This window comes from Crocuta crocuta, unplaced genomic scaffold (assembly GCF_008692635.1).
Source record: "Crocuta crocuta isolate KB4526 unplaced genomic scaffold, BGI_CrCroc_1.0 scaffold30, whole genome shotgun sequence".
Lineage (NCBI taxonomy): Eukaryota > Metazoa > Chordata > Mammalia > Carnivora > Hyaenidae > Crocuta > Crocuta crocuta.
The window spans coordinates 12,533,909-12,558,079 of NW_027528345.1; the positions used below are offsets into that span (position 1 = coordinate 12,533,909).

Genomic DNA, 24,171 nt, shown 5'->3' on the forward strand with positions numbered 1-24,171 from the left:
GGGAGCTGGAAGAGGATGGGCTGCCCTGGACAGAGTAGGATACTAGGTAGAGTATATGGGGGTGGGGGGGCTCCAACCATAAGTGTGTCTTCCTCTTTCCTGGAAAGATTCAGGCCTCCTGAATCTTTCCAGGAGACACACCCCACTGATGGCCTCTTCCCCTAACCCACAGAGGACTGTGGCTCTCTCTGCTGGGGTGCGAGGGATGGAGTGACCCTCTCCCCAGCATGGGACATGAGCACATGATGGGTCATATGCTCCTGTCAGTTCTCAAGGAAATGGGATCTCCACACTTCACCTCTCTCAAGCTCCTATAAGGCACGCTGGAGGCTGTGCAAGGCACAACTGAGGTCTAGTAACAAACACTGGACAGAGTGAAGAAAAGGAGGATGGAGTTGGAGCAGGTGGCTGAAAATTGAAGGAGTCAACTCAGAGGAGACAGGGAGATGGCAGAGAGAGGCTTGCCACGGCCTGGAGGCTTCAAGGAGACTCCTGGGTGGTCCATTTGCTCATTTCTGTCTTGTGTATCGGTTAGTAAGAGCAGGAGCAAGCTGAGGACAGGAACCACTTGTTTAGAGTTCAAGTGAAGGAACTGCTGTCCAGGTGAGACTGACCTCATATGCATCTCTCCCTGCCCCAAACTCTGCCTGCCGCTCCCTCTGTGTCAGGTACCTGACATGAGCCCCAGTCCTCCCCTATGAATGCCATTGCTGCTATCCCTGTTCTGCCTGTGGCCAGCTCTGTCCCCAGAGATTGCCTTTACCCAGTGATCTCTATTGGGACCCCAGGGTGTGCCATGACTCTTGGCTGGGTGAAGCCACAGGAGAGAGAAGAACCTGGAGCCAGGCTGGTGTGGGGCTCTCTCTCACTCTGTTTAGGAGTTGACCTGGAATCCATTCCCACTTCCTTCCCTGTACTCCTCCCCACTCACCTCACTGCCATTTTGTCTTCATAGTTCACCAGAACTTTCTTTTCCTCCCTTCTCTCCTTCCCACCTTGTCTCTTCATCCCTCCTCTCCATCATCCATCCACCCTTCCCTTTTCCTCTTTTGCCACCTCTTGCTCTATTCTGCCCTCTCCCCAGAGGTCTTCCTGGGTCAGCACATCCCAGGTCTGAGCCCCCCTCATCTCCCTTAACCCTTAGCATGTTCTTGGTATGTTCTGGAAGGACAGTAGCTCTGTGGGCAGCCCCCATGCAGTCCCTCTGAAGACTGTGTCACATGCCACCTCAGTTTTCCTTTGTAAGGAGAGAAGAGAAGAGAAGAGAAGAGAAGAGAAGAGATGAGATGTTCTCCATCCAGAGACCACCTAGCTATTCTTCCTGCCCTTCCCCCATCCCCTTCTTTTCTCCCTTTGGTAAACCTCTATTGAGAGCTTCTGTGTGCCAGGCATCTGTGCAGTGTAGGGGACATGGAGGCTTGCGATCTAACGTTACAGGTCTTTCCCCGCTCTTGGAACCCGTCCTAACACGATGTCCCCTTCGATGGCTTCGCTGGTTGTGTTTCTGTCATGTGCAAGGCAGCTCACCAGCCCAACCTTCAATGTCCCTGCAGCTGCTGCCCTTCCCTGTCCCCCTGTCCTTGCTGTTCCCTGCTTCAGCCAAGGACATCGCCCCCATTGGCCTCATCTTCAAGTGCTTCCACAGTTCTGCCACACTATATCTAACGGGACTGAAACACCTTTTCTCCCCAGCCCTTCTCATCCAAATCCTCTGCTTTTTCAAAATCCTGCTTAAAACCCTAGCTCAACCTCATCTCCTCCTCTGTGTGCTGGACCCCTCCGTCCATTGACATTTGTGCTGTTGTGTTCCTGAGGGCCCGGGGACCAGATGAGGGCCCCATGTGCCCCATGTACCTTTCCTCAGGGCCCAAGCCCAGCCTCCCGGCATCCCTTCCCAGGTGCCAGAGGACTGACGCTTGTTGGAGCAGTAGCCAAACAGCAGGGATGGTGCCTCTTTAGGAAGCCCCTGGGCTTGCATCCACCTAGAGTGACACCAGGTAGCAGCTCAGACCAGGAGCTGACTCCAGGGATCTGAATCCCACTCACCGCCCAGCAGCACTTAACCTCTCCAAGCCTCAGCTTCCCCAACACAAATGGGATAATTAACTCCTCATGGGGTAGCTGTGACCATCCCATGGGAAGCACTCCGTATGTGCCTGCTACTTAGTCAGTGTTCGATTGATGTTATTGATTACTGAAAGTATAGAGTAAGGTAGAATTTAGGAATCGAGCTGTCCTCTCTGCTTCTGCTCTCTCTCCTTCTTCCTTTCCTCTGGGAGGGGATGTCTGGATCAGCACACCTCCATACAGTGTCATCTGATATTGGACGACAAGAAGGGGCTGTTGTTCCCAGAGGTCCTAGGCTTGAGGAATAGGTCCACTCAGACCATTCCTGATAATGGAAAACTCGCCACTAGAAATAGTAATAATAATAATAATAGCCACTGTCTAACAAGCACTTGCCAAGTATAAAACTCAGTAGGAAGCACTTTTCAAACATTAGATCTATTGCTATTGATCCATTTATCAGATATTTACTGAGCACCTACCAGGTGCTGAGGGGGGCAATACAAAGTATCCTATCCTCAAAGAATTCGTTTCTGGATCCATCCAGATGCAGGTGTTCCTGAGAAAAGCATCTCATCAAGCTATTAACAAGTCATTAACACTTTAGTGTGAATTAGTTAATCAGATACTAGCCATTAGGAATGGAACACCCAATGTTGTTGCTGAGGATGATGATAGGAGAGGAAAGAGGAGAGTTCAGGCCCACCCACAGGAAGGGTGGGCCCAGGTAGGGCTCCTGGGGTGCATGTGTTTTTGCTGGAGGAAAAAGGGAGGGACAGAAGGAAACCAGGACAGAACCACAGTTCAGCAAGGTTACGAAGGTTCTGCCCTCGCCTTAATTAAGACCTGGGGAGGCTTAGGGGCAGGATGAGGCAGAGCCCCCTGCTTTGGGAGGCTGGCGGGAGGGGCAATATACAACTTCCCACACCTTGTGTCCCCTCACACCCTTCGAGGTACCAGGATCACTCAGTTTTCTAGCTGGGAATTATATTCTGAGCCAGGCATGGACATCTCTGAGCCTCGGTTTTACTCATATGTACAATGGTAGGAAGTGTGTCAGATCAGAGAATCAAACCCCCACGTTACCAGGAACATCTTGGTTTCCTTAGACCTTCAAGGAAATTTTTAATTGCTTGTTAAATAAATTATACTTGTACGGCTCTTGGTTTTATAGCCAAAATATTTTATTTACACAAATAACTTATAGCTTTTTGGGTGTTTTGGTCTCTACATTCGTGATGATCAGTTTGACACGCTTGTGATCTCTTGGCCCATTGGTTCCCTTCTGGAGTCTGATAAACCTCCAGAGAAGAACTCAGAGGGAGAAGGGAAAATCTAGTATAATCCAAGAGGGTACTTGCTGAGTGAGAGAGAAAGGGAAGACACAGAGGGGAGACAAACCCTAGGGACACTGAATCCACAAGGGCTCCCTGGAGGAGGGGGTTTGGGTTCTGGTCTATTAAGGAAAAAAGGTTTGGGTGGACTTGCAATGGGGCATGGCAAAAGCAGCCCAGCACGGCATTTGTAAGGAAAGGGCCCTCGAGCTGGAGCAAGCACTAGCAAAGGGCGAATATGGGTGACGGCCCCTAGATCCCAAGCTGTGTATGTGACAGGGAGCCATTGAAGGTTCTTGAGCCAGGCAGAACCTGAGCAATACAGTTTGAGGAAGCAGAAGGTAACTTCCGTGTGGGTAGGAGGAGCGGGGGTGGGTAGAGGCTGGAGGCACTGAGGGAGCAGGTGGTTCTCTGAGCAAATAATTGTCTCCAAAATTAGGGAGAATGAGCTGGGTCATTTGGATGACATCAGCTCATATCCTGCCAGCCCTCCTCAGCTGATGAACTCAGGAAGTGAGTGTGCTGTCTGTGCATCCCCCACGGGTCCCTCTCGTACCCGTGTAGCCCCTGCGGTTTCAAGCAGGTGGGACATTCAGCCCCAAGGCAGCGGCAGCTGCATGGAGCGCAGTCCCTGGGGGACTTGGCCACAATCAGAGCCACCTCTGGGGGCAGGACAGCTGTTCGGCTGGTTTGCAGCTGGCAAGGTGGAAGTGAGCTCACCGCAGAGGAGCTGGAGTATAAAGGATGGAGGAGGGCTGTCCCGCCAGGGACTCAGCTCCACTCCCACCCTGCAGTGTGACCGCCAGAGAGGCGTCCTCCTCACTCAGCTCTGTGGCCAGGAGCATCTCCCTTGAGCTTTGCCGGCCATCTCCTTCCACCACCCCTCTCTTTCCACATCTCTAAAAAGGGGGATGCTCGCATGCACTCCACCTACTCCCAGAGGTGGACGGGAGACACCTCGTAAATAACAATGATGATGATGGTACTGATACTACTAATAACAACTAACACAGGCTGTGAGCCCTGCCAGGCACTGCTCTAAGCAGTCCGTGTGTAGTAGCTCACTTAGTTGTCCCACAGCAGCCGTGCGAGGCAGGTGCTGTTATCACCCCATTTTACAGATGAAGATACTGAGGCACCAGGAAGTTAAGCTCGTAAGTAGCAGAGCCGGGGTTCAATCCGGGCAGCATGACAGCCATCTGCACTCTTAGTCTCTATGCTGGGCGGGCTTTCTCATGTACAAATGTCCAGCGCAGATGCCTGTCCTATTCCAGGTGCGCGGGGCCAGCTCCAGCCTCCCCCCAAGTTCTGGTTCGTAGTCCCTGCTGTCCCTCTGTCATCTCAACCTCTGTGAAAAACTGAACTTCCCAGGGTGGATTTCCTGCTGCTCTTCTTCCTCCCACAGACCCTCCGGCCTGCCGGATCTGAGCCCTTGATCCCCTTCTCAGCCTTCTTTGTTCTTCTGAAGAACATTAGTGTAGTGTCAGGACTCAGGTGAGGGTATGGGGGAGCGGCGTTGCTTGTGAGGTGGTAACATGCTTCTCACACTCATCAGCTTTTCCCTGATGTCATGTTCTGGGCTGTTCTCCCAGCCTCCCGCCCACCAGGGCGGCTTGTCCTATCCTTTATTTATTTATTTATTTATTTTACAAATAGTTTATTGTCAAATTAGTTTGCACATAACACTCAGTGCTCATCCCCACAAGTGTCCTCCTCCATGCCCATCTCCCCTCCCCCCACAACCATCAGTCCTCAGTTTTTGTCAGCATGAATGTGGGGGGTGAAGAGGGATGGCATGGAGGAGGACACTTGTGGGGATGAGCACTGAATGTTATGTGGAAACTAATTTGACAATAAACTATTTGTAAAAAAAAAACAAAAAAACAAATCAAGTGAAAAAAAAAAAAGAGTCTCTCATGGTTTGCCTCTCTCCCTCTCCCCCACCATTTCCTCCCTTCTTCTCCCCCTTGTTCCTCCGTCAAGTTCCTCCTAATCCTCCTATACGTGCACACATATGATATTTGTCCTTCTCTGCCTTGTCCTATCCTTTAAAACAAACCACTACACACCTCCTCTAGGTAGCCTCCCCATAGCCCTTCAAGGTCGGTGGTGCCTCCCTGCACTCACCCTATTGCCCATGTCCTGGATGCATCCCTCCAAAATGACCTATGAGGTCCTTCCAAGGCCAAGGAGTGCTTTTTTTGCTCCTGGGGCTCCAGGCTCCAAGGTTATACCAGCTGACAGATGTGCTCCCACATGTGTCAGAGGACACGTGTGGGAGCACGTCTGTGCGTGGGTGGTCGTGAGCATGCACATGAGCAGAATGGGTGTCCAGCCAGCTAGCAGGGAGTGGCCCGGCTGTCCCAGTGGTGTGTGGCTGACCTCCACGGTGATGGGCTAGTGCCTGACAGTACCAGCTGTTACATATTTTGAGAATCTTCTGAAGACATGGGTCTGTGGGCCAATGAGCCTGTGTCTGTGCACGTATACACTGCTTCTGATGACAAGGGTCCCCTGATGGACTAGCTCTCTGCTCCTGTCCATTGGTGGCCCACAGGTGGCTGTCCCATTTTCATGATATTCTTTTTTAATAATAGCCTTGGTGGGGGGGGCATGGTGACTCCCAGCTGATGACCATTCGAAGGAATCAAATTCATTCCTTCCTTGAACATCCCTGAAAACATGAAAGTAGAAGTTCTGGCTAGTTGGGCCTGAAAGCACATTCCTTCCTGGGAGCTGGGGGCGGGGGGGTGCGGGCAAGAGAATGGACAAGGTGACTTCTCAAGGCCACAGAGCATCCATTTCACAGAGATCTTCTCTGCCAATGCATGTGGCTGAATCCATGAGAGCCGTGCATGATACCAAGTTTGGAATTGAGGGAGAATGTTCGTGAAGATGAGAAAATGGGAAGATTCCAGGCAGAGGGAAAGGGACAAGGGAGGGGGATGGGGAGGAGCGGCCTCAGCTCCAGAAGGCAGAGAACACATTGTGACTTCCGTCTTCTTAGCAACCATGATGGCCCAGGCATTGGCCACATACCAGGGACAGAGGAAGACAGGCTAGCAAATCCCCCAGGCTTGTTCTTGGCCAATCAAGTGGAGGGCTAGTTATCTCTGCCCCCCTACTGGGGCCAACCGTTCCCCCATCTTTATCCCAGGTTGCTATTTACCATATGGTGGGAAAGGCTGGAAGTAAAGTCCAGGGACATGGTTTCTTTGTCCTTTCCTTTGCTACCCTCCATCCCAAAATTTCATTTTTTATTGGGGGTGAGATTCACATAACATAAAAGTAACCACTTTAAAATGAATAGTTTGGTAGCATTTGGTGTATTCACAATGTCAACTACCACTCTGTCTAGGTCCATGCATTTCGTCACCCCAAAAGGAAATGCACTATCCACTGGCAGGCTCTGCTCCTCCCCCAGTCCCTGCAACTGCCAAGTCTCTATGGATCACCTATTCTGGACATTTTGTATGAGTGGAGTCACACAGTGTGGGACCTTTTGTGTCTGCCTTCCTTCACTTAGCACCATGGTTTCAAAATTCATCCACACTGTAGCGTGTATCAGTACTTCATTCCTGTTTATGCCTGAATAACATCCCATTGCAAAGAATATAGCACATTTTAAAAAATCCATTCATTGTTAGACATCTGGGCTATATCTTAGCCCTTTCAGGCTGCTGCAACAACTATAACAAATACCACAGACTGGTACCTTATAAACAACAGAAATTAATTTCTCACAATTCTGGAAGCTGTGAAGTCCAGTCAAGGTACCAGTATGGTTGTGTTGTGGAGAGGGCCCTCTTCTTGGTTCATAGCCATCAACTTCTCACTATGTCCGCATATGGTAGAGGGGCTAGGGAGCATTGTGAGATGTCTTTTATTAGAACACTAATCTCACTCATGAGGGTTCCACCCTCATAACCTAAGTACCTCCCCATCTCCTAATTAGGCTCCATCTCCTAATCTCACCATCTTTGGGGGTTAGGATTTCAATATGTGAATTTGAGGGACACACAAACATTCAGACCATAGCAATGTGTTTCTGCATTTAGTTATTGAGAACAGTGCTGCTATGAGCGTGCATGTACATGAAATTGCTTAAATGCCTGTTTTCAATTCTTTAGGATATACACACCAAGGAGTTGAATTGCTCATATGACAATCCTATGTTTAACTTTATGAGGAACTGCCCAGTTGTTTCCCACAATTAATGAACCATTTTACATTCCTACCAGCCATGTACAAAGGTTCCAATGTCTCCTCGTCCTTGCCAACTCTTTTTATTTTCCATTTTTTTATTACATCTTTTCTCACTGGGTGTGAAATGGAACTTCACTATGGTTTGGGTTTGAATTTCCCCAATGACTAATTGTGTTGAGCATCATTTTTTATGTGTTCTTTGGCCATTTGCATATCTTCTTAGAAAAAGAAAAGTCCATTAAAGTCTTTTGCTCATTTTTGATTGGGTTGTTTGTTCTTTGTTAAGTGCTAAGAGTTTCTTATATGTCCTGAATACTAAATCTATAGCAGGTATATGATTTTCAAATATTTTCCTTCATTCTGTGGGTTTTCTTTTCATTTTCTTGATAGTGTCTTTCATGTACAGAAGTTTTAAATTTTGATGAAGTCCTACCTCATTTGTTTTTCCTTTAGGTGCTCATGCGTTGGTGTCATATCTAAGAATCCTGTGCCAAATCCAGGGTCTTGAAGATTTACTCCCATATTTCTTCTAAAGTCTTTATGGTTTTAGCTCCTATATTTAGCTTATTCATCCATTTGATGTAATTTTTGTATATGATGAGAAGTGGGTATCCAACTTCAATCTTTGGCATATGGATAGCTAATTGTGCTGCACATCTAGGCACGGTATTGGCATCCTTGTCAAAAGGCCAGAAATGCATGAGTTTTACTCCCCCAAATCTTTTGAACATATTTGTGCTAGGTAAAAAGATCCTAAGAGCATTATCTCCTAGGTATCTCTGTTAGGTGAAGCTCCCTTAAGTGTAGGGCCCAGAAAAGAATAAGGCCAGTCCTTGGCCTTGAAACCCCCAAGTCTGACACTGATAGAATCAGGCACACAGAGAGATCATCTCAATTACATATGGAAATGTCATACTGGAGGTAAGCATTGGGCACCGCAAGATCCTAGAAAATAGGCTCTCAGCCCAGCCTAAGGATTCATAGAGGTTTCGAGAAGGAGTGGGTACCTGAATGGAATCTCAAAGGAGCAATGAGAGTTGCCAGGTGATGAAAGGTGTGAATGACAAGCCATGCACAGAAGCCGTGAGAGTGTGAGCATCACCTGGGTAGATGATTCAGCTCCTCAGTGGATCTTCACTGGAGGTCTACACAAAGCAAGTCAACCAGATTCTTACCCTCCCAGACAGTGTAGACACTCCCTCACTCCCCTGAGCTGCTCTCCAACCCAAACTTCCATGCACACCCATTCCTTCTGGTCTCTTTTCCCTGTGTGCTAAAGTCAGACCTATGGAAGAGAAGTTGGTCACCACTGGTCCTACCTCTACGATTTCCCCTCTTGGGCTTCAAAGGAATCTCCAAATTGAGTTCCAAAGCAACAGCACAGTCACCCTTGCACACTTCTCAGGATCTTAATTCAGCCCCAGATGACAGAGAATCTCTCCATTTCTCAAGTGGATAAACTGCAGCCAGAGGGGCTGCCCCTCTACCCTCTTCAACACCCTGGCACAGGCAAGTTACCTCAGTCCCTCAAAATCACATCTACCTGGCCTCTGGGCACAGCACCCAGGCCTCACCACCCAGTGGTCAGAGGTATGCCTGCACTGTGGCCCTAGAGGACGTAACCCCATGAATTTCTCATGGGTTTGTCTAAAGGCTGTTTCAGGTTATGGATCCCATCCACCCACACCCTTCTTGCTAGGTCACTGGGAATTTGGTCTTTGGGGAAAGGCAGAGCATCAGTGATGGGAAGGGCTTTAGGGTTTTCTGGTCCTGGGGTTCATGACCCACAGAGTCCATGGACAGGCTTTGTGGGTTTGCAAATCTCTGGACATGCAGACATACTTCTGTGCCTTTTTCAGGGGGAAAGGTCCACAGCTTTTATCAGTTGGTCTGAGTGCAACAGGTGATGGTTAGTGGCTGAGCTGGGACAGAACCCCCATAACTCCCAGGGCACTATTTCTGGTACCCACAGTGACGACGGCGGTGACACCAGAGAGGCATTTGGGCAGAAAGCCCAGCAGACTTTTGGGCTCTTGTGCTTCCCAAGGTTTATTGCAACTCGGCGCACACAGAAGGGGACCTCCTTAATACACCAAAGGCACAGTGAGGTCGATGGAGGTGGCAGCTTGGGACAAGAGGCCCCACCCTCACAAGGCCTGTCCGTTACCCTGAGGGCTGGAGGGGCAAACATGTCAGGCACACCTATGATACTAGATGCATCAGAAAGCCAACCAGAGGGCTGAATTCTGCAGACCAAAGCTGAGGGACTCGGAACCCCACTCAGCCCCACTGCTCACTTTAGAAAATCTAAGACCTCCCACCCGCTCCCCACACCAAAATAAGCACAAAAAACTGTCCTCAAACCTACTATGATGGTGTGCTTTAAGTTCTCTCTCCAGGATGTGCCCATCTTTCACATCTTTCATCCTTAGTTTCTGCATCCTGGTCTCTTCTCAGCATCGCTGCATGAGGCTGCCATTCCCTGATTTGTATGAGGACATGGCCTTGCATGTATGTCTGTCTCTCCCATCAGCCTGAGATCACCTCCAGAGCAGCCTGCTCTGATCTGCCTCCAGACTCTCTAAAGGCTTGTGCACGTGCATGGGGTGGGGCCCACAATCATTAAGGGTAGGCAATTTGGTGAGATTGACACACCGACAAGAGTGTACCTCTGATATCACTCAAGGGCAGTTTATTGAATATACAGCAGGAATCCAGAGTCCTTAACTCAACCAAAAGAGGAACTGGGTGTCACCATTTTCAGGAATATTTACATCAACAGCCATGGCTCTTGAGTTGGGCAGTACCACCAGAGATAGATAGAGCTCCCCTCACTGAGCTCATAGCAACAGGAATCGAGAATCACAAGCAGCAGGATACAGCCCCAGGTAGAGGACTCAAGATAAATCACATAGCCACAGGCCTTGACCAAAAGGCAACATAATCATGCTGCTTGCATCGAAAGAACCATGGGTTTCAAAAAATTCCCTTTGGGAAACAGGCAGTGATACACCATGAAAAGAATACACCATGGAGTCAGCCAGACCTGGGCTCCATTCCTGGCCCTGGTACTTTGTGGGTCGCAGGGACAGGCTCTACAGCCTCTCAGAGGATGGGGCTTCTCCTCTGTCCTGAGGATGCTGATTGAATCCACCTTGCAGGTTGGGTAAGAAAGACAGGCAACACATGTGGGGAGCCTTGCACATAGCAGGGGCTTAGCAGATGGGAGTTGCTATTACCAGTAAGGGAGGAGTGGTGGGTGACCCAAGGTGGTGGGGGGTCCCTATGTTTTCTGTCACTTGGCTCTGTGAAGACAGGTACAGCTGGTGGTCTGAGAGTACACACATTTTCTCCTAAATAATGGAGTCATTTGGCAAAGAACTTTCTGAGGGGACAGGCAAAGGCTGGCTGACCGCTGGCCTCCTGGGTGCACGTCTCCATGCTCACCCCCGGCACTGGCAGGGAAAGGAAAACCTCCCAGGCAGCCTCTAGCTCGGCCTCAGTGCACAACAAGGCTATTCCCCCTCCCCTCCCCTCCTGATTCCCCTGCTCTTTTCGTCTCTCCCTCTGGGAAGGACGGGAGCTTCCCAGTGCCAGGAAGGTAACTGGAGCCTGTGCCGCAAAGCCTCTTGCCAGCTGAAGGCAGCAGGGGAAACAAGGAGTCACAGAGTCCAGGCGGCACCTGAGGAAACGGGACAGTCAGGGAAGCCACGGCACAGGTGGCCAAGTGCACTACAGACAGTTCCAGGGCTCAGGGGTGGAGGGTGGGGACAGCAGACTCCAGGCGGGGTGGCGGTCAGGGCATCTCTTCTCCCAGGTGCCGGGGGCTTATCGTGTGGCCTTCTTGGTGGGAGCGCTGGCAGGGGTGCTCTTCACCCCAGCATCCTTGGGCTCTCCCACTCGTGCCCCTTTGGCCCTGGACTGCCCGGCCCGAGTGCTGCAGGAGCCGCCCACCAGGCCGCCGGGCCCCACGTCGGAGCTGCCAGAGCAGCTGGGGTGGTAGTAGCTGTTTCCACCGCTGCTGATGACAGCTGAGGAGGAAGGGCCAAGAGCAGAGAAGAAGGGCAGGGAGGGCCAGTCAGCGAAGGAATCATTTCCCCTCACCCCCCAGCAACCCTTAGCAGCCGAGGAACATCACAAAGACCAACAGAAACCATGTGATGTGCTAGGGTCCAAGTGAGGCAAGGACCACATGGGACAGACACAGTTCCTGTCCTAGAGATTCTCGGACCCTTTGGCCCCCAGTGCACATTCTTTTTTTTTTTTTAACTTGTTATTTAAAGTTTGTTTGTTTGTTTGTTTGTTTAGAGGGAGAGAGAATCTCAAGGAGGCTCCACACTGTCATTGCAGAGCCTGATGCAGGGGTCGAACTCACAAAGTGTGAGATCATGACCTGAACCGAAACCAAGAGTCAGCCACTTAAACAACGGAACCACCTGGGCACCCCTGTACCCGTGCACATTCTTAACCCCCTCTCTGGATGGCAATGCCCTGGGAAGAGACAAGAAGGAAATGGGGTGGGCATGAATCAGTCCCTGTTTCCATGGGACAAAGGGAAATAGGTTTCCTTTGAAGCCAGAGAAGCTTCAAAACACACTTGCAGAAACTCCCAGATTGGTGGGGGGAGAGGGGAACCGCTAGTGGAGGTGGCATCGCCCTGTCCTGGTGTCCCCAGCTTTTCCGTCCAGCCAGGGTCCCCACCCAACTCATATGTCAGGGACACTTACCGATGCTCACAGATGATGGATTCTCACCAGACATCCTGTAAGACAGAAAGTTAGAGAAGGATAAAACCTCAGGGAAGTGTCTACATTCAGCCAAACCTTGATGGGAACCTGGTTTAACATGTAGATTATTTTCATTCATCCTTTAAACAATCTGGAGTATAATCCCATTTTACAGGTGAGAACATAGAGATGCAGAGACTCTAAATGATTTACCAGGACCACAGAGCCCGTGCGTGGCAAAGCTAGTGATGAAACCCAGTCCGGGGGTTTCTGTGTGACCCCCACCTGCTATTTTCACAGCACGCCCCCCCCCATGCTGTATGCTTCATGTTTGACCTCCCTCACAGGAAGGAAGGGAAACTGAGCTCCCCAGTCAAACCACCACCTTGTGCTCATGTTATTCATCTTCCACTTCCCAAAAATCCCCAGCCCAGCAGAAGCCACCCACAGCCCCTTATCCCCAGTTTCCCTCTCTCCCTCTACCCCCACCTCACCTGCATTCCTCGCCCTCCAGCAGCTTGCGGTAGGTGGCGATCTCCATGTCCAGGGCCAGCTTCGTGCTCATGAGCTCCTGGTACTCGCGCAGCATTCGGGCCAGCTCCTCCTTGGCCTGGTGCAGGGCGGCCTCCAGTTCATCCAGCTTGGTCCGGGCGTCCTTCAGGGCGCTGTCACCCCTCTGCTCAGCATCGGCAATGGCTGTCTCCAGGTTGGCACACTGAAAGCCAAAGAATAGGGAGATATCAGAATGCAAATTAGTTTTTAGATCTTCTGGGTTAGGTAGCACAACCCCCATTCTTTACAGATGAGGCCCAAGGTAACAGCGATTAAAGCCTGCAGAGCCAGCACTAGATCCTGGGTCTCCTCTATTTTCTGTTACAGATGGATATTTACAGGAATTGTAGTGAGAAGCTGTTGAAGCAGTGACATTTCATGAACATAGGAAGAAATGAAGTTTGCAAAACTGTCTAGTCCCTAGGGTCGGAGGCCACCAATGGCTACAGGTTCGAAGGACAGAAGGTCCAGAAGAATCATGCTGAGACCCCAGCCAGGATGCCTTTAAGGACCAGATAGCGTGCCAAGGAGCCACTGTAGTCGGATTCCTGTCTGCAGGACAGCTCCCAGTCGGGACCCTTGCTAGAGCTTCTGGACCACTCCAGCACTCTGCAGGGAGAGTCTAGCTCAGAGCTCCCCTCTTGGCAGCTTGAATTGGGTGAAGGAGGCTTCCCTTAGAGCAGGAGGTTAAAGGCCTAAAAATCACACCTACAACCTCACAAACTGGACTCTGACAAACATCTAACAGCACTGTGATGCCATGTACTGATGGAGAGAAAAGCTGTCCCTGGGCTCCCCCACATTGCCCGGAGGGGAGGTTGTAGGGCCTCAGAGAGGAGAGTAGGTTCTAATCTTTCAGTTTTGTAACCCTGTCACTAGCAGAGTTGACCTGGTTCTTTGGGGAGGACCAGGACAGGAAGGATCCCCCACCCCCTTAAAATCATCTCCCCACTGACATGGTGTTTAAACTTTGCTGCTTCCAGGTGAGACAGGCTTCCCTGGTGGAAGTGGACACACTACGTGGTACAGGGCAGGGCCACCCAGGAGGGCTTCATCTGCTGTTGTCCCTCCCTCAGTCACCAGGACTACGCCCCATCCAGAGGGCAGGAACTTAAGGTGGCCATGGAGGGGCCTGGGATGCATCCCCCCCCCCCACCTCATGTGTGTTAAGTGTCCAGTGGGAGGAGGAGGTGTGGGACCTGCCATCAGAGAGCACATCTGAAAGGGATGTACAGCAAGTTTGTTGCACACAGAAAAGGTCTGAGAAAGAGGGGGGTGGGGAGGAGGCAACTTGATTTCTAATCTTGGCTCTATTAAAACAAACTGGAGACCTTGGACAAGTCACTTTCCCTCCCCAGCCCATCGTCCTTATCTGTGAACTGGGAGTCAGATGAAGTAAGCTCAAGGCATTCCCAATTCTGAGCAGAGTGCCTGCTCTGACCACAGGAGTACAGAGGAAGGTAGGAAAGAGGGACAGTGGAGAGCTGAGGTTGCTCCCAAGCCCAGGTTGGGGGATTTGCTTTTAAGGGTGGGCTCCAGTTTCTCCATTGCAGAGGATGAAATTGAACTTCACAAAGAATCTGACATTCTTTGTGAGGCTTCTGCCCACCTGCTTCTTCACACTGGTAATCTCACACCGGATCCTCTGGATGAGCCGGTTCAGCTCTGACATCTCGTTCTTGGTGTGTTTGAGGTCATCACCGTGACGGCCAGCTGCCAGCTGCAGCTCTTGGATCTGGTTTCCCAAAGATAGAAAGTTGGTTATGAGGCAGAACTACACCCCCTGCCCCTCGACTTGAAGTAGGGGAAGGGTCCTGAGCAAACAATCCCACAGCTGGGACCAGCCAGAGGAGGTGGCTCCTGAGCAGGAGGTGATGGAGCCGGGGCCTGGGCACCCTTCCAGCTGTTTGGTGATGGTTCTGGCCAAGAAGTCCACCCCCTTCTCTAAGCAGAACCTGTGTGCTGGGCCCATCCTTTCTCATTGCCCTGCCTACAGTCTTTCCTCAGCTGGATGAAAGAAAGATGCAAGTCACATTTCTTAAGCACTTTTGAAATGTAAGAAGAGATGCTCATTTAGCACATCTCTCCAGAAGCATCTGCAGAGGCCAGGCTCTGCTCCAGGTACTGAGGATGTAGCAGTGAACAGGATAGGTGAGGTCCCTGTCCCCACAGAACATAAATTCTCCCATAGCCCTTTCTCAGTGACAAGTGAGGGCCAGGAAACTGAGGGTCATGTGTACCCTTAAGATGGTGGAATTGTTGGTTCAGGGCCTGTAGCTCATATCTTCCCCTCTCCCCTTTCCTAGTCCTCCAGAGAAGAGGGGATGACATAGCCATGGAGAGGGGACAAGGAACCTGTGATCTTTGCTGTTGGTGGGATTTAACAAACGTGAAAAGGGGTGTCAGAGCACAACAGGTGTGAAACCCTGGAGAACACTCAGGTAGAGTCTTCTCCAAGCATAATTCCCATCGCCCAGAAGACTCCTAGACTTTCACTTCTTCCTCTTGAAAGTCTCCCCACACTGATCAGGAAAGAGCCTGGGGCTTCCTCTTCCCTCCCTTCCCTGCCCTGGGTCTCTCCTAGCTACTCTCCTCCATATCTGTTACTCTTCTTCTGCCCAATGGTGACATGCCCTAATCCTTGGAAACACATTTATTTTACAGCAGGAACACCTCTCTTTTTTCTTCCGTCAGTGGATTGCCTGTGCCTCTCTGTTGAATATGCCCACCCACACCAGTTTTATGTTTTATCTTGGATAATAGCCTCTACTAAGAATTCTTTTTGAGTAGGATGTGGCTAAAGCATTGGTTGTAACCATTCTTTCTTTCAGCACATCTACAAAGATGGCTCTTGAATTTACTGGTGGAGGTGTCCGTTCCCAGGAGAGGAGAGGCTAGTGGAGGACAGCGATCCCTCTGGTGCCCACCTTGCTCTGGTACAGGGCTTCAGCCTCAGCCTTGCTCTTCAGGGCGATCTCCTCGTACTGAGCTCGGACCTCAGCAATGATGCTGTCCAGGTCCAGGTCCCGGTTGTTGTCCATGGATAGGACGACAGAGGTCTCGCTGGCATGAGTCTGGATCTGGGCCATCTCCTGAATTGAGAGGTGAGGACAGAGTCAGGGTCCCCCAACCTTCCTTTGCTGCCTATTAGTCTTTTGGGGTGAAGTGGTGGGAAGAAGTGCCTGCCCCAGATCTGTCTATTGGAGCCGAGGGAGAAGGCTCACAGCCACAGGGTACACCCCATATGCGGAGCAGGCAGTTGATGGCATTTCCCATAATTCACAGGGTTAAGAATCTGTGCTTGAGTAGGACCTCATGGGGTCCTTTTTTCCTGGCTGCGCACAAGGTCACTATCATAGCCCAGGGGGGATCGTCTATTATGTACATGGCTTCTGGAGATCAAGACCCTATACTTTCGTGGTCTCACAGTGCAGAGTTTTGCACCTTTCTATCAAAACAGACTTCATTATGTTTATCTTAAATCCCTCTTATTGACATTCAAGAGAAGAGTGAAGTGAAGCCCTTGGCTGGCAATAGGCAGGGTTGGGGAAGGGCAGGAGCATCCTCACCGCATCATACAAACACTTGAGGAACTTGATGTCTTTGTCCAGAGAGTCTACTTTGGCCTGGAGCTCCATCTTGACCGTGTAGGCTACGTCTGCGTCCTGCCAAGAGGCACCCAGAACAATCAGTCAATACAACTCCCATCTCTCAGCTTTCCCTGTCCCTGCTCCCAGAGCCATCTGATTTCCTTTTTTTTTTTTTTTTGCCTGCAAATGGATGAATAAAATCATTCAATATTGCTTTTTCTCATACCCACTGACTCTCTGAAAATAGGAAAAAGGGAATGTTGCTTGTCACATGGGAGAAAACAAAGCCCAGAGAGGTAGAATGAGTTTCCCCAAGTCTCACAAGCTGGATCAGAATTTCCTGACTCCCAGGCAAGAATTCTCTGCTATCTGTCTCTCTGTCCATTGCCTGGGTGTGTGTCCTGCCTCTCCAAGTTGCTAGAGGCCAGAACAATGACTCCATCCCCACTCAGGCATCAGCCCCTCCCCAGGAGGCCTGGGCTGGAGTCCTGAGTGGAGATGGTTAGGATGGGGGTGCAAAAGAGACCAGAGTCCATAGGCTCTTCTCTTCCTTACCTTCTTGAGCAGCACAAACTCATTCTCAGCTGCTGTGCGCTGATTAATCTCCACCTCATACCTAGGAGCAAGGAGAGAGGATATCAGAAACCTCAGTCCCCCTGGCCAAGTAACCTCCCCTTCCCACTAGCTGGGAAAGTGCTCAGATGCAGATCTCCTAGAGTTGCACAGGTTGGGAGTGGCAAGACTATGCCCCTGAGTTGCCTCATTTATATTCTACTTGCTGGATCCTAGGAGGATATCCAAGTGGCTCTTAGGCTCCCTAAACTGGCCACTGAACCAGTCAGTGGATCAATGAGCATGGAACTCCTTCCTATCAACCAGATAGGAAGTTCTTACCAAATAGGGCAGGCTGTTCCCCCACAACCAGGGGAGGGATGTGAGCCCCTGGCCCTGGTGCTTGCTCCCTCCCCGCTGAAAAAGTGGCACAGAGGTTGGATTAGCCCAGGAGCTTTTGGGAACATGAACTTTGACCTTGGTGGGCTGCGCTCACCTCTTCTTGTAGTCCTCCACCACATCCCGCAGGCTCCTCAGCTCTGAGTCCAGCCGCACCCTGTCCCCAGAGAGCGTCTCCAGCTGCTTCTGCAGGTTGGTGATGTAGCCCTCAAGGATGGGTTCCAGGTTCTTCCTGCAGCTGTTCAGGTCCAGCTGCTGCAGCAGCTCCCACTTGGTCTCCAGCACCTGGTTCTGCTGCTCCAGGAACCGCACCTGGGAACACAATGGAGGCTATCAAGTCCATGGACATAGACAATTGACTCCCAGGTTATAGAGATTTTTCTAAAGCCGTTTGGCTTAAGTGCTGACTCTGCACTCATGGGATTCTATGCAAACTAGACCCTTTGCAAGTGCTCATTCCATAACTTTCTGGACAAAACCAATCCCCGAAATCTCGAGGAGGAAGGAAATTCCATAGCTTTCTTCCATTGCTTGACCCAGCACCTCACGCCCCCTGACGACTTAGCCAAGTGTTTCTTCCATACCATGAGCCCTCTCCTCCCAATAGTGCTGATCCTACCAGCTACTTCTTTGTCTTCTTTAAAGAGCTAGAGATTCATCCAGTTGTCCTTCAGAAACCCAACACTTATTTCTCAAGGTAGCACCACACTTCACTCAATTCTCCACCCTTCTCTGCAAAATCCCCCAAGGAAGCAACACATTCATTCATTTCTTTGTGCTACCTAGCTTACAAGATGTTATGATCAGGGAGCCCTTCCTGCTGCCCAGCTACCACCTTTCTATCCACAGTACCCTGTCTACTCCCAAGCAACCAGGAATTGCCCCCATCTCACTGGACTGTCTCACCTTCCCTCTGTGAGACCCACCTTGTCAATGAAGGAGGCGAACTTGTTGTTCAGAGTCTTGATCTGCTCCCGCTCCTGGGCACGCACTCTCTGGATCTCAGGGTCCAGCGCCACGTTGAGAGGGGCCAGGAGGCTCTTGTTGATGGTGACCTGGTGGATGCCCCCGGGTGGGCACATGGATGTGCACATGGGCCCCGAGACCACACTGCCAAACATGCTGCCAGCAAAGCCAGTGGCCCGGCCCCCTCCATACCCAGAGCCATGCCCAAAGCTGTAACCTCCAGTTCGAAGGCCACCACCAGCCATATTGAGGGAAATACATCGATTTCCTCCAAGACTGTAGAGGCTCTGACTGCCAAAGCCAGCCCCAGGTCCTTTGCCAGCTGGACGGTAAGAAGCCACACTGCCCACGCCCTTCCTCAGCACCATGGCTGAGCGTCCACTGAAGCCACTCTTGTCACCACCAGCCTTGCTGTTCAACTGCCGACTCATGGTGGGGAAGATGGAGTTGACAGAGCTGGAGAGAAGCAGTCACCAATGGATAGAGAAAGCTCTGATGGAGCTCCTGGAGTGCTGCCTCCTTTTATCCTGTGAAGCCCAGGACACCGGAAAAGGGCGTCTCTCCACTATCTCCTTTCCTAGTGCTAAAGGGCCAGGGGCTGTGGGCAGTGTGTAGAACAGAGATCTCCAACCCTTCCTGGCAACAAAGGGTTTCTGATAGCAAGCAGAATATGCTGTCCTTGCAGACTGGAGTGGTCTAATCCAGCATTTATCTGTGTTCTTAATTAAGGACCTGGAGACTTATCGCCTTCAGAGATCTCCTAGCTTTATTTTTCCAGGGCTTCCTCCTTCTTGTTTATCTATCAGCAAGGAGCAAGGGCAATGTCCAGCTTTATCCAGAGAGGGATCATCTGAAAACGCAAGGTGTCCTCCCAAGAGAACCTATCTCCCTTTATCCGGTCGGTCGTGGTGAGGAGCCGAAGCATGCTTCCCGGGGAAGAGGAGACTTGAAAAGAGCAGAAGGGATGTCTTCAAAGATCCAGACCCAAGGCACAAGTTCCAGGAGTCACTCTTTGGGTCACTGTGAGGACCCCAGCTGTTATCAATGGAATGAACCATAGGAAGATAATGGAAATGACCACAGAGTCTGCATGGCCCTCAGCAGGGGTATTGTCTGGAGCTTTCCGTGGGCAAAGCCTGAGGGGGTAGTGACTTTGATGTTGCCTTTCCAACAGTGAGAACCTTATCAGGCAGCTGGCAGTTCCTGCATCCATGTTTTTGCTCCTGGATAAGGTTGTCTGCCCCATACTTGGAGCTCAGACCTCAGTTCTTCTCTCCTTGGGGAGAATGCCCCCCTGCCAACTCCCTGTGCTCCCTGGAGAAACATTCTATACTCCCTGTGTTCCCTGAAGAAGCATTCCATACCCAGGGACCATGCTGCAGGAGTCTCTGAGGTCGGGGTGGGCTGTTCTACCAGTTTCCTAATCACCCCAGGAAGCCACTCAGTTAGGGGACAGGAGAGAGCAGCTCTTTCTGCTCAGATAGTCCTGGTCCGGTGAAATGTTATGGAATTACTTCAAAAAAAGGCACCTGGTAGCCATCCTGATGCAGGACTCTGACCACCTTCTGTGACTCAATTGGGCAGCCTGGACACATCTGGATCAGCCAAAGATTGGTAGAGTGGTGCTCCTGATGCTAGAGAGGAGGGTGGAGATGGTGAGCTGGACGGAGCCCGGAATGCTCTTCAGAGGGCCTTCCCTTGACACGGCGTTCTCCTCGAAACCCGGAAAGCAGCAGCGGAAGCTCCTTCTCCAGGGACCCTGTCTCCTCAGCCCCCCACCCTCCCATACCCCACCTTCCCAGCAGGGCCTAGCCCCAGGGCATGGGAGGGCATACTGTAAGTGGTTTCTTGTGGTTTTCTAAGCCACATTGCAGGTGCTGGTGTATGAATGAGTCCCTTGACCAACACACAGCCCCAGCCATCAAGGAGCTGCGCACCAGTGAGAGGAATCTCCATGAAGAACTTAATCTGGGGCCAAAGCTCCAGATGGAAGAGGGTTGGGAACGAAGGACTTGGAGGCATGCTGGGAAAAACAAGCTAATTTCAGGAACCTCCAGAAGGCCGAGCTAATACCCCCCACCAGCACGCATGGTGAGGGCTGGTTTGGCCCAGCTGCTCCCAGGCAGTGGGGACTGATGTATGACTTGTAGTGGCAGCGATGGTGGCAGCAGTAGAACCCACCAGAGTAACAGCGACAGTGCTGACAAAAAGAGTTCACATCAATCGTTCACAGTGCACATGCCAGGCATCGTGCTGAGGACTCCCAGCATTTCTACTTGAACCCTGGCATTCTGCACTTTGCTCAACAGGTGAGGAAACAGAGACTTAGGGATGTGAAAGAATTTGCCTGTAGTCACTCAGGGAGTATGTCAGGGCTGGCACTGGAATTCGAAGGTGTCTGGTCTCAAGGCTGTGTTCCAAACCAGCATGTCATGTGGTAAGATGTAAGCTAGAAGCAGAGATGCAGGGCTTTCTGGGCTGGGGGCTGGGCAGTAAGGAGGGCAGTGATGGCCATGGTGGTGGTGGTGGCTGTGCGCTGGGCATAGTGATGCAGAAGGAAGAGGAGGAACCAGAGGGGAATTTCCTGACAGGTGTCATCATTGCTGCCACGCACGGGTGCCCCTCCCAGCGGATTCAAGGGAACGTAATTGCAGGGAATTGTCTCCCGTCTACACCGTGGGATCTCTGACAGTCCCCATCTTTGCTGTGTTGGCCACTTTCTAATCAGCCACCGCGCTCCACACCCCAATATTTGAGTTCCCTGGGCTACGGAGCATCCCAAGGCCTGAAGAGACCAGTTCATTCAATAGCTGTAAAATTGAGTTCCTACTGTGTGTGCTGCTCTCCGCTGGACAGTGAGAGAGAAACTCATCTTTCTCCTCTAAGAAACTGGAATTGAAGTGGAGGTGACAAAATATAAGCATGTGAAATTTGTTTGGTTGTCGTTTTTGTAGTTTTAATGCCATGTGCGCAGTGGATTATGACTCTGACAAGCAGTTACTGAAATTCTGATTTAAAAAAAATTCAGAATAAAATACACAGGGCTTGGGGCACCCAGGTGGCTCAGTCAGTTAAGCACCCGACTTAGGCTCAGGTCATGATCTCTCAGTTTGGGAGTCTGAGCCCCACGTTGGGCTCTGAGCTAATGGCAAAGAACCTGCTTGGGATTCTCTCCCTCCCTCTCTCTCTCTCTCTCTCTCTCTCTCTCTCAAAATAAATAAATAAACTTAAAAATATACATGAGGCTTATTGAGGTGGGGGTTGCGAAGTGAGAGGTGGGCCGGGTTGCACAGGGGCACAAGGGAAAGACAGTGGAGTGGGTCGAGACACTCCCTTTTCCCTGCAGACACTGCAGCATCACGCGAGGGTAAAGAGGAGAAGAGACTTCACACTTTAGGTTAATGAGCAGGCTCCGTGTTCGTTCCATGAGAAGCGTCAGGGAGACAGATACCTCGGAGAGCCCTCAGGGAGCTGAGCCTGTCTGCACCACCATCTCCTGCCATCTTGGTTAAGGATACTTCTGGAGGGTAAGAGGCCCACTATGAAGGACACACCACACTGGAGGTAAATTGAAAGCAGGGCCTTGAATAATCCCAAATGGACACAACCAAAGTCCCATCTGCTTGGCTTGAGAATGGATATTGAAGGTCATTTTCCTCTAGTCCATTGGCCTTTGGACTGTGCCTCAACAGTCTAGGGAAGCAGTGTTCTGTAGTTAAACGTCATTAATGGAGAGAAGAAGAAACCTCAAGGATCCTTGCACTAACTTTGAGGCGACAAGAGTTGGGGACAAACCACAGCACCTTAGAAATGGGAAGGGCTTGAAACTGAATTCTCTAATTTCCCTTTAGAAATGAGCTCAGTGTGGAAACCTAATACTCTCGACCTGTCCCAACCAGTTTGAAAAGAGGCTGTTTTTCCATCCTCGTCCAAATTTAGCTGGCTCAAACAACAGAGTTCATCTGCTTCTCTGCCATCCTCACCACACCCCTTCCCAGCACTCTTCCCCTCTCTGACATGAAATGCTCTGTGTCCTGGAGTACCAAGTCTGACAGCCAATGGGACATGTACCTGCGAGGTGGGGCTCAGCCCCCCTGCAGCAATCGGGGGCTCCAGATACAGGACGAGAGGCAGAGGGGCAGACGATGTGGACGGAGTGAGGCAGAAAGTTCTGTGTTAGGAAGAAGGGGCACAGGATATGAGGTAGAGCACCCCAGACAGGACAGCTGGGGGTAGCTGAAGACCATTTTGTAGGGTGACCAATGATCTCAGTTTGCCTGGGACAGAGAGGTTTTCCAAAACATGTGTCCTTCAGTGCTGCCGCCCGGGCAGTTCTGAAACACCCAGATGGTTGATCACTCTAGCACCCTCCAGATCGCACAGTACAGAGTAGAAAATTCCCCAGTAGTTGCTTCTTTCCTGTCTGTAAAATCTCAATATGCAAGCAATTCTCTGGTCTCTCTCTCTTTCTCTCTGCTTTCTGCTAACCGCCCCGCCCTGCAAAAGCCCCTACCCAAGTGTTAGCATGAGTCCCTCCCCGCAGATTATTGAGAAGACAGGTAGCTAGATGACATAAAGTTATTTTTTTAAATTTTTTAATGTTTATTTATTTTTGAGACAGGGAGAGACAGAGTGTGAGCAGGGGAGGGGCAGAGAGAGAGGGAAACACAGAATCAGAAGCAGGCTCCAGGCTCTGAGCTGTCAGCACAGAACCCGATGCAGGGCTCGAACCCACAACCTACGAGATCGTGACCAGAGCCGAAGTCGGACGCTTAACTGACTGAGCCACACAGGCGCCCCTAGATGACATCAATTTAAACTCTCCTCCACACTCACTCACTCAAATGCTTGCCCTATTATAAGGTGCTGTGCTAAGTGAAATCCCAGACAGGCCATCACCACGGTCCCCACTGCCATTTCTTGGCGGCACATTAGCATAGAAGACGTTGTATAGGACGCCTCTACTGACTACAACCTAACAGAGGATGTTTAGTGACCTGAAACTTATCTCTGCTAGTTCTCACAGAACTTTCTACAGGCACGGCCCTGCATCTCTCCACAAACAGCCTTCTCTGAGTCGAGGGCTCCCCACGTCCCCTCCTCCCCACCAGCAACTCCTTCCTTCCCCCTGCTGCAGTCCGGCTCAGGAGGTGCACCACTCCTCCTTCCTTCCTCAGGAGAAAAGCCTCAGGACAGTTTAACCAAGTGGCCGCAGGGCTCTTGCAGGCAGCCTGTCGCCTGGGTGCACCACAGGGTTCCAGCCCCACTGGCCCCGGTGCTGGGCACCAGGCCCCGGTGCCGGTACCACCCTTGTGGTCCTCAGGGCAGCCCTGGTGGCTTGCCTGAGTCCCAGGATGGGCTCATGACCTACCGGTGAGTTGGAGCCTCTGGCCAGAAGTCCCTCCTCCCAAGGGAGGGTCGCCAGAGAGTCCTGGCTTCCCTGTGAGCTGTGACCCGCTTCTCCGGGGCTGGCTGGGCTCTGTCGTCCAGTCCCCCGGGTCTCTGAGCCCCTGAGAGAGGGTGGTGACCCCCCAGTTCCCACTGTCCACTCTGGGCTCTGTCCACAGGGAACTCTGTCCTGCCCTCCTTCCCTCTGACCTGTTCTGCCGTCGGGTTTTCAATTTTGGCAGCCTGAGTACCCTTTTGCCTTCAGCATATCCCGGACTGTGTCTCATGAAATTCCTCCATTCTTGTCTCCTTCTCGCTCTTCCTACTCCCTGGCTCCTAAGCCTTTAATGGCTGAGCAGACCCCCAGCCCTTTAGTGTCGATCAAGCACT

At 51.1% G+C, this 24,171-nt stretch overlaps 1 protein-coding gene across 1 annotated transcript; it reads right to left on the reverse strand.

Annotated features, from left to right (window-relative positions):
- Nucleotides 1-11,435: 11,435 nt before the first annotated feature.
- On the reverse strand, nt 11,436-18,824 carry KRT74 (keratin 74). The gene is made up of 9 exons (XM_077753607.1): nt 18,354-18,824; nt 17,525-17,739; nt 17,032-17,092; nt 16,456-16,551; nt 15,814-15,978; nt 14,496-14,621; nt 12,829-13,049; nt 12,335-12,369; nt 11,436-11,638 (listed from the first exon to the last, which is right to left on the reverse strand). The coding sequence occupies exons 1-9, from the start codon at nt 18,822-18,824 to the stop codon at nt 11,436-11,438; spliced, it is 1,593 nt and encodes a 530-aa protein (XP_077609733.1).
- Nucleotides 18,825-24,171: the final 5,347 nt, after the last annotated feature.

What these genes read in the sequence shown, in the direction of transcription:
- KRT74 (XM_077753607.1), bottom strand. Translation starts at nt 18,824, where the DNA reads ATGAGTCGGCAGTTGAACAGCAAGGCTGGTGGTGACAAGAGTGGCTTC. An exon ending in TCGCCTCCTTCATTGACAAG is followed by an intron (nt 17,740 to 18,353) that starts GTGGGTCTCACA and finishes TTGTGTTCCCAG; the next exon opens with GTGCGGTTCCTGGAGCAGCA. An exon ending in CTGGAGGGCGAGGAATGCAG is followed by an intron (nt 12,370 to 12,828) that starts GTGAGGTGGGGG and finishes TCTGTCTTACAG; the next exon opens with GATGTCTGGTGAGAATCCAT.